This window comes from Leuciscus leuciscus, assembly GCF_965113295.1.
Source record: "Leuciscus leuciscus genome assembly, chromosome: 13".
Taxonomy (NCBI): Eukaryota; Metazoa; Chordata; class Actinopteri; order Cypriniformes; family Leuciscidae; genus Leuciscus; species Leuciscus leuciscus.
In genome coordinates this window covers 1,159,487-1,176,826 of record NC_138737.1, presented here as the reverse complement: position 1 = coordinate 1,176,826, position 17,340 = coordinate 1,159,487, and the positions used below count along the sequence as shown (strand labels likewise).

At 36.2% G+C, this 17,340-nt stretch overlaps 2 protein-coding genes across 2 annotated transcripts; one reads left to right on the top strand and one right to left on the bottom strand.

Annotated features, from left to right (window-relative positions):
- The first annotated feature begins 803 nt into the window (after positions 1–803).
- Positions 804–9,041, top strand: znf367 (zinc finger protein 367). The gene is made up of 5 exons (XM_082188923.1): positions 804–1,446; positions 4,677–4,827; positions 4,915–5,034; positions 5,842–5,980; positions 7,581–9,041. Exons 1-5 carry the CDS (start codon positions 1,171–1,173, stop codon positions 7,822–7,824), a joined length of 930 nt encoding a protein of 309 aa, XP_082045049.1. The 5' UTR covers positions 804–1,170; the 3' UTR covers positions 7,825–9,041.
- slc35d2 (solute carrier family 35 member D2) lies at positions 8,107–14,181 on the bottom strand. Its single transcript, XM_082188920.1, has 12 exons — positions 13,844–14,181; positions 13,697–13,730; positions 13,518–13,604; positions 13,370–13,437; positions 12,529–12,600; positions 12,118–12,186; positions 11,675–11,777; positions 11,329–11,421; positions 11,185–11,252; positions 11,018–11,096; positions 9,408–9,490; positions 8,107–9,325 (listed from the first exon to the last, which is right to left on the bottom strand). Exons 1-12 carry the CDS (start codon positions 13,984–13,986, stop codon positions 9,202–9,204), a joined length of 1,023 nt encoding a protein of 340 aa, XP_082045046.1. The 5' UTR covers positions 13,987–14,181; the 3' UTR covers positions 8,107–9,201.
- Positions 14,182–17,340: the final 3,159 nt, after the last annotated feature.

The window sequence follows — 17,340 nt, the reverse complement described above, 5'->3', positions numbered from 1 at the left end:
CATATCTGCCAAAAACAACAATAATAGCAATTCTGTACAAAAAAAACAACACAAACATGGGTTTATTTTTTGACAGCTTCATCATTTAATCCTTAAATAAAGAATCCTCCGTAAATTAAAACTAATTATCTTAGCAAAATCTCTTAGCATTTTTAGATCTTGCCTTAAAACTCATTTTTATGGTAGTTTTTACTTTAATATTTGTATACATTTTTTATTGTGCATTATTTTATATTGTTGCTTTAATTTTATATGGTGTATTTTTGTTGTTTTGTTTGTTTATATAAATAGTTTTGAGATGTACAGTTAAAGGCGCTATAGAGAAAAAGGGTTATTATAATAGCATACAATATGGACATCATAGGGCAAACAAGTTTTTTAAGTCACAATCCGATAGACATTGCTGAAGATAGTATGGTGAATATGGAAATGATTTCTAAATACTGCAGCTGTTTCTCGCAGAAGGGCCTTTATCTTAAGAAAGCAGTAATTAAAGGGTGTTCGTGCATCGCTGAATGGAGAGACAGCTGCTCAAACACAAAAGACGGTTTGATTACGTAACTTTCGCGCCACCGTCATCGCCCGCCTTTCCCTTTAAATCGATGTAAATGTAAACATTATGCGCGGGAGACGTTTAGCAGCAGGAAAGAATCCACAAGAACCCGCCCCTTAAACTACCCAAGATGTCATGTGATTGGATAACGGTCACGTCCGTCAGAAAGAGCGCGCTCTGCCATATTTAAAAGTGTTGGACGTTCTGTTTCAGAGTCAAGGAATTGTTCGCGCTCTCTCATTGGCTACTGTGCGCTGGGCGAATCTCACAGCGTTTGCTCATTGGTTGTTCGGCGCGAGCGCTGTAACGTCCTCTTTACCGATTGGCTGGGCGCTGCGCTCGGGCGCGATTTCCAACGCGGGAAAATACCGAGTGCGGATCGGGTCACTGTATCAAACTCCTGCCAGTGAGAGCGAGCGGAATCAAAGGCACCGCGCGCTGGAACAAGTGATACATGTAACATTGGGAATGACTGACTTTATTATTAAACGACTAACGGCGGCGCGTTAACGGCGGGATATTCCTTCCAACTGCACTTATTTTCACTTTGGATTTCTTTTTAAAATATTTTAACAACGGTTTTAGGATCCAGTTTTTTTGTACTGCACTTATTGGAAATGGCTGACAGCAAACATCAAGTTATCTTTTGCAACGATTCGCCAAAAAGAGTTTTGGTGTCCGTGATCAAAACGACCCCGATCAAACCGAAAGCGGATTCTCTGATGCCCACCAGCCCCGGATTCAGTGATTTCATGGTTTATCCGTGGCGTTGGGGTGAAAACGCGCACAATGTGACCCTGAGTCCCGGTTCGGGCAGCGGAACCGGATCACCGACCCGAAACAACGGTTCTCCCGCCGAATCAGATCTCAACTCCTGCCCGGAGCACTTAAAGGTGAACTAAATCACTATATCTTACTAGTACTGTATAAGTTAACAATGCATTCTGTTTTATATAGCTTGATACTAGCACATAGTTATAATTTATTAGCGTTTATTAAATGTAATATGAGTTTCTATTCTGTTTAACGCATTAATTGCTGCATACTGTATGTAAAACGCGCGCGCGCTGAATGGGATTTTAAATTTCCTCCATTGTGAGGCAGCTGGAAGTTGGGCGTGATGACGTCAGACGTGCGCGCCAAAATGTTACCGATTATTGGTTCTAGAAAACTCCACTTGCCACATAATGACACATTTAAACGTTTTCATGTGCATGTTATTGTGTAAGTAACACTTTACAATAATGTTCATTAGTTATCATAAACTAAGAATGAACAATACTTCTACAGCATTTGTTAATCTTAGTTAATATTCATTTCAACATTTATTAATACGTTATTAAAATCAAAGGTTGTATTTGCTAACATTAGTTAATGCACTGTGAACTAACATCAACAAACAATGAACAGCTGTATTTTTATAAACTAACATTAACAAAGATTTATAAATACTGTAACAAATGTATTGCTCATTGTTAGTACATGTTAGTTAATACATTAATGTTAACCTAATGAACCTTATTGTAAAGTGTTACCATTATTGTTCTCTGGTTTCAGTTTTTGCATTAACATATTAATCATAATATGTGGCGTTATGTTTCTATACTGTTATTATTACATACTTACAATGTGTTTTATATTTGTTTGTTAGGTATGGCACTTTTAAAATTACATTATTGTATGACTGTTTATATTTAATTTGTGGCACTGTTGTGCATTAATAAATATGTGAACTTTTATTATGTAATGCATAGTTTTTTCAAAGAAGTAAAAGTCACTTTTCATTTTACAGCACAGTACTGTACATATACAGTACTGTATAAGACATTCTTCCTTCAGACTAATAAAATCAGAGTTATATTAAAAAATGTCAAGCTTTATAATGGCACTGAATGGGTGTTTTTGTTAGTCCCTAAAAGTGCATCTATCCATGATAAAAGTGCATCTATCCATCATAAAAGTGCATCTATCTATGATAAAAATGCATCTATCCATCATAAAAGTGCATCTATCATCATAAAAGTGCATCTATCCATCATAAAAGTGCATCTATCCATGATAAAAGTGCATCTATCCATCATAAAAGTGCATCTATCCATGATAAAAGTGCATCTATCCATCATAAAAGTGCATCTATCCATGATAAAAGTGCATCTATCCATCATAAAAGTGCATCTATCCATCATAAAAGTGCATCTATCCATCATAAAAGTGCATCTATCCATCATAAAAGTGCATCTATCCATGATAAAAGTGCATCTATCCATGATAAAAGTGCATCTGTCCATCATAAAAGTGCATCTATCCATGATAAAAGTGCATCTATCCATGATAAAAGTGCATCTATCCATGATAAAAGTGCATCTATCCATGATAAAAGTGCATCTATCCATGGTAAAAGTGCATCTGTCCATCGTAAAAGTGCATCTATCCATCATAAAAGTGCATCTATCCATGATAAAAGTGCATCTATCCATCATAAAAGTGCATCTATCCATCATAAAAGTGCATCTATCCATCATAAAAGTGCATCTATCATCATAAAAGTGCATCTATCCATCATAAAAGTGCATCTATCCATGATAAAAGTGCATCTATCCATCATAAAAGTGCATCTATCCATGGTAAAAGTGCATCTATCTATGATAAAAGTGCATCTATCCATGATAAAAGTGCATCTATCCATGATAAAAGTGCATCTATCCATCATAAAAGTGCCTCTATCCATCATAAAAGTGCATCTGTCCATCATAAAAGTGCATCTATCTATCATAAAAGTGCATCTATCCATCATAAAAGTGCATCTATGATAAAAGTGCATCTATCCATCATAAAAGTGCATCTATCCATCATAAAAGTGCATCTATCCATGATAAAAGTGCATCTATCCATCATAAAAGTGCATCTATCCATCATAAAAGTGCATCTGTCCATCATAAAAGTGCATCTATCTATCATAAAAGTGCATCTATCCATCATAAAAGTGCATCTATCCATCATAAAAGTGCATCTATCCATGATAAAAGTGCATCTATCCATGATAAAAGTGCATCTGTCCATCATAAAAGTGCATCTGTCCATCATAAAAGTGCATCTATCTATGATAAAAGTGCATCTGTCCATCATAAAAGTGCATCTATCCATCATAAAAGTGCATCTGTCCATCATAAAAGTGCATCTGTCCATCATAAAAGTGCATCTATCCATCATAAAAGTGCATCTATCCATGATAAAAGTGCATCTATCCATCATAAAAGTGCATCTGTCCATCATAAAAGTGCATCTATCTATGATAAAAGTGCATCTGTCCATCATAAAAGTGCATCTATCCATCATAAAAGTGCATCTATCTATGATAAAAGTGCATCTGTCCATCATAAAAGTGCATCTATCCATCATAAAAGTGCATCTATCCATCATAAAAGTGCATCTATCCATGACAAAAGTGCATCTATCCATGATAAAAGTGCATGTATCCATGATAAAAGTGCATCTATCCATCATAAAAGTGCATCTGTCCATCATAAAAGTGCATCTATCTATGATAAAAGTGCATCTGTCCATCATAAAAGTGCATCTATCCATCATAAAAGTGCATCTATCCATCATAAAAGTGCATCTATTCATCATAAAAGTGCATCTATCTATGATAAAAGTGCATCTATCCATCATAAAAGTGCATCTATCTATGATAAAAGTGCATCTATCCATCATAAAAGTGCATCTATCTATGATAAAAGTGCATCTGTCCATCATAAAAGTGCATCTGTCCATCATAAAAGTGCATCTATCTATGATAAAAGTGCATCTATCCATCATAAAAGTGCATCTATCCATCATAAAAGTGCATCTATCCATCATAGGATAGATGCACTTTTATGGACTTCAAAACAGAAACAGCCATTCACTGCCATTATAAAGCTTAGAAGAGCCAGATTTTTTTTCAATATAACTGTGTTCGTCTGAAAGGAGAATGTCATATACACCTAGGATGACTTGAGAGTGAGTAAATCATGGGCTAATTTTCATTTTTGCGTGAACTATCCCTTTAAAGTGCTCGCGTCTGCATATGGATCGTTCTGTCATCAGTCTAACTTGCTTTTTTCCTGGTTCATTATTGCAGGATGGGATCCGGCGTGGACGCCCGCGGGCCGAAACCGTCCGAGAGCTGATCAACGAGGGAGAAAGCTCCACCAGTCGGATCCGATGCAACATCTGCAACCGGGTCTTTCCCCGGGAGAAGTCCTTACAGGCACACAAGCGGACACACACCGGTTCGTGACGCCACACTGGGTCCTACAGGCATGTTCGTTTACGTTCAGATGACCGAACGAGTGTTAATTTTCCTGGTTCTGTTACAGGGGAGAGACCGTATATGTGCGATTATCCGGACTGCGGGAAGAAGTTTGTCCAGAGCGGACAGTTGAAGACCCATCAGCGTCTCCACACCGGAGAAAAGCCCTTCGTCTGTTCGGAGAAAGGTGAGCGTTAGGAATGGAGTGGAATTCGTGTCGAAAATTTGACATGAAAGTGAAGTCATTTTGTCACTATTGTGTCGTATATACAAGTGAAACATATCTGGAACAAGAACAAATGTGGGCGGGGCTTGATTTAGCCTGTTGGGAATTGATTGGATGGTTGTGGTTTGCTATTGGCTGATCTCATGTGAGTGACAGGTTGCCCCGCCCACATCATCAGAGAAGAGAAGAGATGCTGCAAGAGGAACTTATTCTGATTCAAGTTTACCAGGAACATAAAATTAACATTTCATTTATATTTTAAACATGCAATATTCCATTAATAATTTTATCCCTTAAAACTCATCTTTTATCACCAAAATGACATATTTAAATATTTTTTCCTTAAAAATGGCTTAAAATATCTTGAATGTAACTCGACACCCTTGCCTCATTTAGTATTCGTGGTTCTATGAATATGCAAATGAGCCCCGCCTCCACTCACTCACTCAGCTCAGAGATCCACTGGTTGACGATCACACGTTGATCTGATTGGTTACAAGGTAGTTTGTGACGTCAGAAACACCAGCGATTTCAAAGCGTCTTATGAACTTACACATGGTTTGTCTTAAAGCAGATTAAAAACACCACATAGACACATAAACTACATTAAAAGCTGGATTTACAATTTCTTCATTTTGCATGAAGTATATCGAGGCTGTGATGTGCTAGTATTGTGTTATTATTATTATTATGAGTGTAGACCTCAGCGCTGTGATCTCTAAATGCTTGAGTCTCTCTAATGTAAAGTCATTTCTCTGTGTGTTTTAGGATGCGGTAGCCGGTTTACTCACGCTAACCGCCACTGTCCCAAACACCCGTACGCTAGACTGAAGCGCGAGGAGCCCACGGGCGGCCCGGGACAATCCCAGGGAGCCGACAACAAGGCCGTGGCCGAATGGCTGACAAAGTGAGTAAAACGGCAAGAGACGCTTGATGAAAACTAGGGGTGCCGATAAAAGCAATTATCCGTGTTGTTATTGTGTAAGAACAGCTGATGATCAGCTGACCTGTCAATCAAAAGGGGGCGGAGATACACACCAGAACTCATGAATTTAGTAAGTGTGTGAGAATGTCAAGTTCTGTGCTTAAAATGCTGGATATAATAATAATTTAACATTTTTCTTTCAGACTGTAATTTTACATACCATGCATTCTTGCATATAATATATAATACTATAATAACTGGTCCATCCCCCAAAAATATTGAGAATATGTTAATTCGTTTTATTAAAATCTTTATTTATTTTTAGTGCTTCAACTTATTTCAGTTTATTGCCAAGGCAACGTTTCTCATTTCAACTAATATTTATATTTTATTTCAATTAACGTTAACACTAGTTTATGGTCCAATTCTCACTATCAACTAGTTGCTTATTAACATGCATATTACTAGGATGTTAGCTGTTTATTAGGACTTATGAAGCACTTATTAATGCTCTATTCTCCATCCCTCAATCCTAAACTTAACGACCTTACTAACTATTAATAAGCAGTAATCAGGAGTTTGAGGCAAAATCGGTAGTTAATGGAGAAATTAAATACTAGAGCTGAGAATTTACCCCCAAATTATAATGTAAAGTCATTACTGTGTTAAATGAGAAAAGCATTAAATAGACATTACAAAAAGTAGCTTTAGAACAAATAAAAGTTTTATTTGATTATTGAATTTATTACACAAACTTTTAGGCTTCAACGGCCATGAGGGCGAGTAAATGATGACAGAATTTTCAGTTTTGGGTGAACAAATAGTTTTTTTATTAATATGGAAATATGAATTTATTAAATTTTTTCAATGAAATGATACTCTAATATAAAATAAGAAACTAAAATTGGCAGTAGGCTTGCTGCGATAGTCAGATTTCATTTTCAAGTAAATTTCAAGATATTTTTTTTATCCCTTAAAACTCATCTCTGATCACCAAAATTACATATTTAAAAGTTTTTCCATTTTTAATGCCTTAAAATATCTTGAATGTAACTCGACACCCTTGCCTCATTTAGTATGCGCGGTTCTATGAATATGTAAATGAGCCCCGCCTCCACTCACTCACTCAGCTCAGAGATCCACTGGTTGACGATCACACGTTGATCTGATTGGTTACAAGGTAGTTTGTGACGTCAGAAACACCAGCGATTTCAAAGCGTGTGTTTGAGACTGTCTTTGGTTCACTGCAGTTTTAAGGAGGAAATACTCAGCAATGGTGTCGACTTATGAACTTACACATGGTTTGTCTTAACGCATATTAAAAACACCATATGGACACATAAACAACATTAAAAGCTGGATTTTCACCATCATTTTAAAAAGCCAAGAATTGTTTTGATTTCACTTTTAAATTCAGTAGTTTCGTGTACATCTTTGACACAGCATTGTTTTATATTTCAGTATCAATGCCTCGATACACTCGTGGCAAAGTTCTTTTTGAAGGTTTAAAATACCTTCGTTTTGTGTCGAGTTCGTTATTTAACGATAATCGTAACCCTGCCTTTGTGTGTGTTTTCGTCAGATACTGGCAGACGAGGGAACAGCGATCGCCCGCGCCGGAGAAAGGAAAGACTCTGAGTAAAACCACTATTGAGGATCAGGAACAGCAGGATCCTCTAGATTTCCTTCCGTCGGATGAAGGCGAAGAAGACGAGCAAGAGGACGAGAAGAACGCGGGAACGGCGCGCCGGCGTCTCCAAGAGCAGAGAGAGCGTCTCCACGGTGCTCTCGCTCTCATCGAGCTAGCTAACAATCTCTCGGCCTGAGAATGACACCAGATGCGGACTTTCCTCCCGTTCGAGACCCGGCCCGGGTCACATAAGCTACAAGCACCTTATTTTGCTTCCTATTGTACCTTTAGGCTGCTATGATGGTAGATGATATCATTATATGAAGAATGTCGTTTTGTTTTCTCCGCTTGTTAAGCAGGTGAGACGTCGTTTTGTTTGTTTTTTTGTTTCGTTGAGCACTTTGTGTAAATGAGTGTTTCTCTTTTTTGGGTTTTGTGGGTGGAGTTGTTGTGTATTTGTAAAGGTTTTTTAGTGTGTGTGTGTGTGTGTGTTTTGAAAACAGGGTGCGCTGATCGACCTGCTAAAGATGAAGACTTGTTTACGGAGGATCGCGTAGTTAATGGCTGGCTTTCGTATATACGTAGATGCGCATTAGCCCGGTTCGCTTCCATCACATTGGTCACGTTTAATCATGTATTTATTCTATTTAAAGCAGTGTTGAGCGCCACCTGCTGTCAGCCGTAGGCAATGAGGGCTCAGGCTTTGCAATAACGTCGAACTAACCAGCTTTAAAAACGCCATCTATGTGTCGCAGAGGTACACATTTATATGCTAGCGTATAGAGTTCATAGGTTAAAAAAAAAAAAAAAACCCTATAAACTGAAGCACTTACAATATTAATCTATTACTTTTTGTCTCACGTCAATAGCTCAACTATAGACACTTCCAAAGAGAGACGATCGAATGAGATTCTGGATGGGAAACAGCACTTGTTATTTCAGTGTGTTCGTAATCCGTAACACTACATTCTGTTCGCGTGCTTAGCAGTTCGTATTACGTTGGTTTGGATTCGCAGATTTCATGCTTGATGCAGTTAAATTCAGCGTCTTTCCTCCTAATTTGGCGAGTGCATGTGCAAAAACTGGAAGATGTTTCTGATAAAGTTAATTGGACTTTTGTTTGGTTTTATATATGGCTTTTTGAGTTTTATTTGTCCATTTTATAACTGAAATAATATATTCCCCTCCCCCTAAAACCCTCGGAAAGCCGTGCATGATGTACCCTTGTAAAAAGCAAAACGATCCCAGGCGATGATGTCACGACGGCAGAATGTAATCACGTGTTTTGTTTTTGAGACGTTCTGTTCGCTGTGCTGAAAGGACTTTGTAAATTTGTAAGCTGGCTTTTTTTTTTACTCATTAGCCGAACTTAGTGTTAGCACTTCAAGTCCTGATTAAATGATATCAATCGTTCTTGGTTGTCATGTTTTGTTTTTTATTTAAATAAGGGTATAAAACATGGAATGGGTTTGTATGTTCATCAAAGCACCAAGTGATTTTCTTTCTCAAAACTTAAATATTGCATTCAATAAAAAAAAAGACTAAACACTGAGATGCAAACTATAAGGCTCCATCATGTTTTCTCCGGATGATCGTCTGTGATGTGAATCGCTGTGTCTTCGGGCGGTTCCACGTTCGCTTCTGAAGAGCCGCCGCCGCTGAACGTGATGTAGGAGTAAATCAGTCCAGCTGAGATGCTGAAACGTGGAAACACTCGAGCGTTAGGAGACAGACGGCAGTGATGCTGTGGAAATATGACTTGAAGATGACGTTTCCTACCATATATTCAGGCCTATAAAGTTCGTCCATGAGAAGATATAGTCTCCGCCAACAAACATGCCGATATACATCACAGCAACATTCTGAGAGGAAACAAGACAACGTATGAAAGCCATAATGAACATATATGATTGATCAACTATATGTAAACTAGGGATGCACTGATATGAAAATTTGGGCCGATACGATAATTCTTTATATTTGAAAGCTGATAACCGATATATTGGCCGATAAATCTAAATACAAATTTTGTCCGATAACCGATAATTCTTTATATTTGAAAGCTGATAACCGATATATTGGCCGATAAATCTAAAAACAAATTTTGTCCGATACCGAGAACCGATAATTCTTTTATATTAGAAAGCCAATAATCGATAAATTGGCCGTTATATCTAAATCCAAATTTTGTCCGATACCGATAACCGATAATTCTTTATATTTGAAAGCCAATAGCCGATATATTGGCCGATAAATCTAAATACAAATTTTGTCCGATACCGATAACCGATAATTATTTTATTTTATATTAGAAAGCCAATAATCGATAAATTGGCCGATATATCTAAATCCAAATTTTGTCCGATACCAATAATTCTTTATATTTGAAAGCCAATAGCCGATATATTGGCCGATAAATCTAAATACAAATTTTGGCCAATACCGATAACTGATAATTCTTTTATATTAGAAAGCCAATAACTGATATATTGACCGATAAATCTAAATACAAATTTTGTCCGATACCGATAATTCTTTATATTTGAAAGCCGATAACCAATATATCGGCCGATAAATCTAAATCTTAATAATTTCTGAGAGTCTGATTACAAAAACAAAACTCCCACCATTAATTCTATGTTCCAAACACAATTATAATGTTTTCATTATAATTTTATGTAGCCAATATGACAGAACATTTTGTATTTAACTGTATTTTCCTTTTTTTAAAGTGATTCTAATAAAATTTCAAGGAATTCAAAAGCATCATGTTGAACAGTGTGAATCTGATGTGTCTCAGCTGAAGGAAATAATGCATTATTTATCGGCTTTAATATATCGGCCAAATTTTCTTATCAGGCCGATACCGATATGCTGGCCGATATATCGTGCATCCCTTTTTAAATAAACTACCATTCAAAAGTTTGAAATCGGTAAGACTTTTTAATGTTTTTGAAAAAGGTCTTATCTGCTCACCAATCAATCAAAAATACAGTAAAAAATGTTAAATATTTTTAGAAAGTAAAATCAGCTGTTTTCTATGTGAATAGAAAGTGTAATTTATTCCTGTGATCAAAGCTGAATTTACTCCAGTCTTCAGTGTCACATGATCCTTCAGAAATCATTCTAATATGATGATTTGATGCTCAAGAAACATTTATGATTATTATCAGTGTTGAAACTGATTCTGTGATGAACAGAAAGTTCAAAAGAACAGCATTTATTTTAAACAGAATCTTTTGTAACATTATAAATGTCTTTACTGTCACTTTTGATTAATTGAATGCATCCTTGATGAATAAAAGCATTAATCTTACTGACCCTAAACTTTTGAACAGTAGTGTACATTAAAATAATAAAAATACTGTGTATAATATAAGTGAAGATACTTTAATTGCTCCGACGACTGTCGTTGTTAGTGCCGTGTTGTAAAAGCTGCACAGGATGATAGAATACATCAAAATAAACCTGAAATGAGATATAAGATTGTAGTTATTTATAAATATATATATTTATACATCATCCAATTATAAAACACATCATAAGTCAGACTCACCCCATGACACAAGACAGTAAAAAATAAAATATGAATGTAAAAGACAGCCATCCTTCAAAGGCAAGGGCCTTAAAACAAGGAGAGAAATATGTTGAAATTCTCTAATTATCATCTGTATCTTTTATCCTTCATGTTCTCACTCACCTTTTGTAAATCTCCAGTGTAAGCGCTCGCCAGGACAGTCGGTATAATAATGATAAATGCATTATAAAACAATACTCCATATTTACCAAGATCCTGGAATGACAGACGGCGACAGAAGTGTTTGCATTCAGGGTTGTAAAGTTTGCACTGCATGACTATCAGGCGTATTTCTAACCGAAACGTACAAATCAATCACTGCTATTTGATAAGAAGGAGTCGCATTGATCTGTCAGTTCCAGCACATGCATGTTTCAGATACACAAAGGTCAAAGCAACAGTTCTTGAGGTATAATCGCAGAAATATCCACCTGTCGCTGATAAATTGACTAATGCTGTCATAAAGTACCTCCATTCCCAGTTTCTTCTTGGTGTAAACGCCACTGGCGGCCGTGAAGACGTCGTTCAGCAGAACAAACGCGTAACCTTCCGCATTAAAGGACAGATCCGAGCTGAAAGTTCAATGCACGTTTATTTGTGCAGCGCTTTTCACAATACACACCATTTCAAAGCAGCTTTAAAGTCCATATTACAATATAGAGTGATGTGTTATCAGAGGAAACTGTCTGAGTTATGCATTTCAGAAACGCACATATTAAAAATGTATGAATTTAAACAATGTAATAATATAATGAGCTCATTGAAATCATGCTGTGTGTTTATTTGCATGCACATCTGTCGTGAATGAATGATCTGTGTGTGTGTGTGTGTGTGTGTGTGTGTGTGTGTGTGTGTGTGTGTGTGTGTGTGTGTGTGTGTGTGTGTGTGTGTGTGTGTGTTCTTCGACTGTACCTCGCTGCGACCAACGCGCCCAGAACTATGGCCAGAACACTGAACACCAGTGACGACGGGAAGGTTTTTCTGCACACACACACACACAGTTTAAGCATCATTTAAATAAATTTATAATTATAATCATTCATTTTAATTATAATCATCAAACAAGCACACAAAAGACACATTAAAGAAAGCAGCTCTTCTCACGGACCATACATATAAATAATACGTCTCTGGACGCAACAAATCATTATATAATTATGAACATTTGAATCATTAAAATAATAATATTATAAATGATTATGTTAATTATAGTAAAATAATTATGATCATTAAAAACACAGCTCTTCTCATGGACCATAACAATAAATACTACGTCTCTGGATGTAATAATATTAATATAATATTATAAATGAGAGTACATACCTCAGTATCCTTGATTCCATAATCATTGTCAGTAAAATTGTGAATTTTCTGAGTACAGTGAACATGGGTAAACTGAGGAACACAAGAACATACGAGTGCCAACATTTTACATTAAAGGTACATTATGTAACTTTTTTGTTCAAAGTCAATAATGCAATACATCATCAATCATTATTCCACAACCGATATGAAAATTTTGGCCAATACCAATAACCGATAATTCTTTGTATTTAAAAGCCGATAACCGATATATCGGCCGATAAATCTAAATCCACATTTGTATATAATTTCTGAGAGCCTGATCACAAAAACAAAAGCCATGTTCTTAGCACACAATTACAATGTTCTCATTATGATGTTATGTACAGTAGCCGATATGACACACTTGCGCTGCACATGTCGCACTTAAATGTATTTTCCTTTTTTAAAGTGATTTCAATCATATTTCAAGCAATTCATAACCCTCATGTTGAACAGTGCGCATCTGAAGAGTCTCAGCTGAAGGAAATAATACATTATTTATCAGCTTTAATATATCGTCGAAATTTACTTATCGTGCCGATAGCGATAACATTAGAAATTAACATAAATCGGCCGATATATCATACACCCCTAAGAAATACAACTGTTTATGGTTAGTTCATGCCAGCTCAGGTCCATTAAATAATATTAGTACAACTTTAGATATTTTTAATAATAAATTAGAACATTAATTAACAATAACTGAGATTAACAAATGCTTTAACAGTATATTTCAATGTTAGTTAATGTAGTAAACTAATGTTAACAAATGGAACCTTGTTCTTTTTATACAAAACTCTTCTATTTCTTATTTATTTACCTCAGTTTCTTTGTCCCGCCCAGTCCGGTCACGTGATTGCCGACGTACAGCAACGGCAAAGGAAAAATCTATATAAAAATAACGTTATCAATAAGCAAAGCAGTGTGATAAAGTGTGATTTAAAACAAAATGACACACATTACATTACCTTTCCAGGGATACTTTTGTCAAAGTCCTGAAAATGGATCACTTTGTTCATTTTGGCAACATATAAAATGATGATTGTTGCTGTCATCTGTGACAAAATAAAAAACAAAATAAAAGCTGAAACATTTCGTGTGTTGTTAATGAAATAACATTTGATTAATTTTGTTAAATGTTTCTCACCTGCCCAATTCCAAGAAACATAAATGAGGGAAACCTACCATTCACAATAACACACATCATAATGAATGAATTAATCATAATGTTTCTTACGTATGAACAACATATAAATATGTACATGCACTATGAAAGCCGGAAGTTGACACTTACTTGAATTGGGTTAAAATACTTTTATTCACCACGATTATGAAAAACGAAGAACATGCGTAAAACACGGCGGAGAAAAACTTCCTGAACTTCGTGTGTTTAATATCGTCGTTTAACATCTTTCTTTCGAGTTCTTTAGTCTCCATTAATCCTCATAGTTTTCTCTTCCTTCGGCGGTCTGGAGACTAACATGCTGTTCCTGGTGACCTAAACCCGAGGGGGAAACACACTAAACTCATGGTGTGAGAGGAGGTTTAGGAACGTTGTCAGTTAATAATTGAACGAACGACACTGAGGAACGACAGCTCCAGTGGAACCAGAATGACTAACAACTAAATATGACAGGGGGCGTGGTCTCAGACAGGGCGGGGCTTAGTGGCGCGGAAACGGTCTGTGGTTTGAGGAAGCCCGCCCTTTTCACAAACCGTGATGACGCGTTTTAACCATAGACTGTGGTTTTAACGGATCATCAACATCGTAAATCCTGCAAAGTTTTACATATATATATATATATATATATATATATATATATTTTTTTTTTTTATTATTATTTTTTTTTATTTTTATGTATGTACATTTATAACAGTATGTTTTGTGTTATATTACCTTTGCATCAAATTACAATAAACTAGTTAACGCTGTGGGAGTGGCGGTGTAAAGTGGACATCTCTCTCTCTCTCTCTTCAGACTGCCGTTATTAATCTTTCGTTATTAATCTCTTTTTCCTCTTTTTGAAAGTTGTGAAAACACTATTGTGGAGTTTTACTTTTGCTATTTCAGCAAATAGGAACACAAAAAAATATTTTAAATGTAGTCTCATTCAGTTTCTGAGAAACCAATGTAAAAAAAAAAAAAAAAACTCGTTTTGGTAAATATTATTATATAAAACAGTCACAAACAGTCCAAACTGAGGTAAAAAGTCGACTTGTATGTCATAATTTTGACTTTCCATGTCATAATTGTGACTTTTAAGTATAATGTCGACTTTTAATTGCATAATTTTGACTCGATTATGATTTACAAAAGAGAAAGAAAAAAATCTCATTTGGTAAAAATTCCATAATGAATTGAATACGTTCAAATAATAATTGTCCTATTTTACATTTACATTTTGTGTAAATTCGGTGGCTATTGTTTAATAATAATTAAATAATAAAAAAAATGAATTAATAAAAGTGGTGTTTGCTGCAGTTGAAATAAAATGGGCCTGTTCCTGATTCCGCCACTAGATGGCAGCGGATGCCGCGAAATCGACATCATTCCCTTGTGAGCCTCAGAGCCTGACAGTGTGTGCTAGTGTTCACTATATAGGGAATAGTGAACGAGTAATGATTGCAGGCAAGCATCGGTCTCTAGGTTGAGCCAGAGCCATAGAGAGAGAGAGTTGCGACACTCTTTGATGTCGCCGCTATGGCTGTCACGTGGTTCATGTAAGCCCCAATAGTTCCAAAACGTACGCTGGCTGTCATGTTCTTCTATGGGACAGACAGCAGCGATTGCATTATTGAACGGTAAATATAAAATAAAACACACACCCAAGTACTTTTTCAGCTGTTATTGCATTATTGCATTTTGTTAATGTCAGTTTTGCATTTGGAGATAAGTTTTAAGCTATATTTTTGGAGGGAAAAGCTTAGTGTTCATGTTCGCATGGGTAGTAGCACTGGCTTTAGCGGCTCTAACTTAACTTTTCCATATCATTCATCTGATGATGGACGTCTCATGATATTTATTTTAGCACAACTGGGCTGTATTAGGCTATTGATTCCCGTGATTTTGCTTATACATTTTGATTCAGCCATTAGCCTAGCTTCGTGATCACGCAAAGAGGTCTGCCGTGGCGGTCCGTTCAGAATTCGCTTAGAAGCTAGCTCACTCCTTCTGATGAAAGTGGCCACCCCCAGGACCACAACGTGAAACATGATCATGTTAAGACTAAGAATATTATTTTAAGATTAAGGCCATACACATTATCAAAACTATAACAGATTAAAAACGAATTTAAGCATGGCTGATACAAATGAAGGTTTTCAAATAAAATATTTTTTATTAAACAATGACAGACAACAAAAATGTGTGCTTGTGTGTGTGAACAAGAAAAACAAAAACCAGGGGCAGGTGATCCATGAAACAGACAGGACTGGTGATGGCCATAACAATCCTAAAGGTCCAGCATTGTTCTCACAAGCCGCTTCACTCAAGACAATAATAACATAATGAAAAGTTAGTATATCCCAAAAAATTAAATTAAATAAAAGTTGCTATAAAGGTGGTAGCGATTCATTACCGAACTCTTAGCTGACGAAGTCGCGCTAGCTAACTAACGTTAGCTAGCAGGCAGTGCTTGAAAATTGGTTGAAACAACCAACATAAAATATAAATAATTACGCTGTGCATGTACAAATGAAGACCAGTATAAGCATCGCAAAGGGCCTCTGATACAATATAGACAGTTGACAATTCAAAAGAGGTCGATATTTCGGCAACTTAACTCTGGAACAACTCGACGCGCAGCAATGTAAGTGAATGGTGTCCAACGCCCAAATGACAGTGTTTGGAACTATTCCGATCTTCATATCCCGGAAGTAGGCGGTTAAAAGCGCCGCCATTATTTACAACGGAGGTCTATGGGAGTGTCGCAACTCTCTCTCTATATGGCTCTGGGTTGAGCTATTTCTCAAACTGTCCATACTAACAACACCATGTTGTTGTTCTTAAAAGCTGCGTTTTGCAAACAAGTGTATTTGATCACGTGACTCTCAATTTCAGCTGCTGTTTGGAACATTTCGAGACTTCACGAGATTTTGAACAAACCAAACCTGTGTTCAGTGAATGAAACCGAGAGATTATAGAGAGAAGAGCTGACAGAGACAGGCAGAAGATGATCCACAACTACAGCTTTCAAACCGGAAACTCCAGGCCTGTTGCACAAAGCTGGTTTCAGTTGCTAACCAGGTCAATTCGAGATTAGTTTGACCAAACTCTGGTTTTTCGGGCTCAAGAAGGAGGATTGGTTTCGGATAACCAGCTCCAGAACAGGTTTTAATCTGGGTTAGAGATTCGCAGGTCAAAACTGGACCAATCACGTGTATCTGATGCAATAAAGCCACGCCCCCTTTATCTCTCGCTACAAATCAGCAGTTTATAGTGAAAAACCTTTTAGAGACTAAATTCAATTGCTCATCTTTTGTTGCTAAATATTTTTAATTCATACAATACAGTCATATAATTATTATAGTCTATTGATTGACAAGTAGGATAATATTAAACTTTGCTTTTAAATTAATATAAATATAATAGGCTATACATGTATTCATATAAAATGCTTTAAACGTGTATATATTGATATAGTCAGATATTTTTCTTCAGCTTCTTCTCAAACTTGTGAGTGTTTATTCCTGCACTTATGCTTTTAATGTCATTATAGTTTTATTCATGATCTATTAATCTTCAGAAGAGAAGTGAATGGCGTCTCTATGTGTGTGATATATAGTATATTT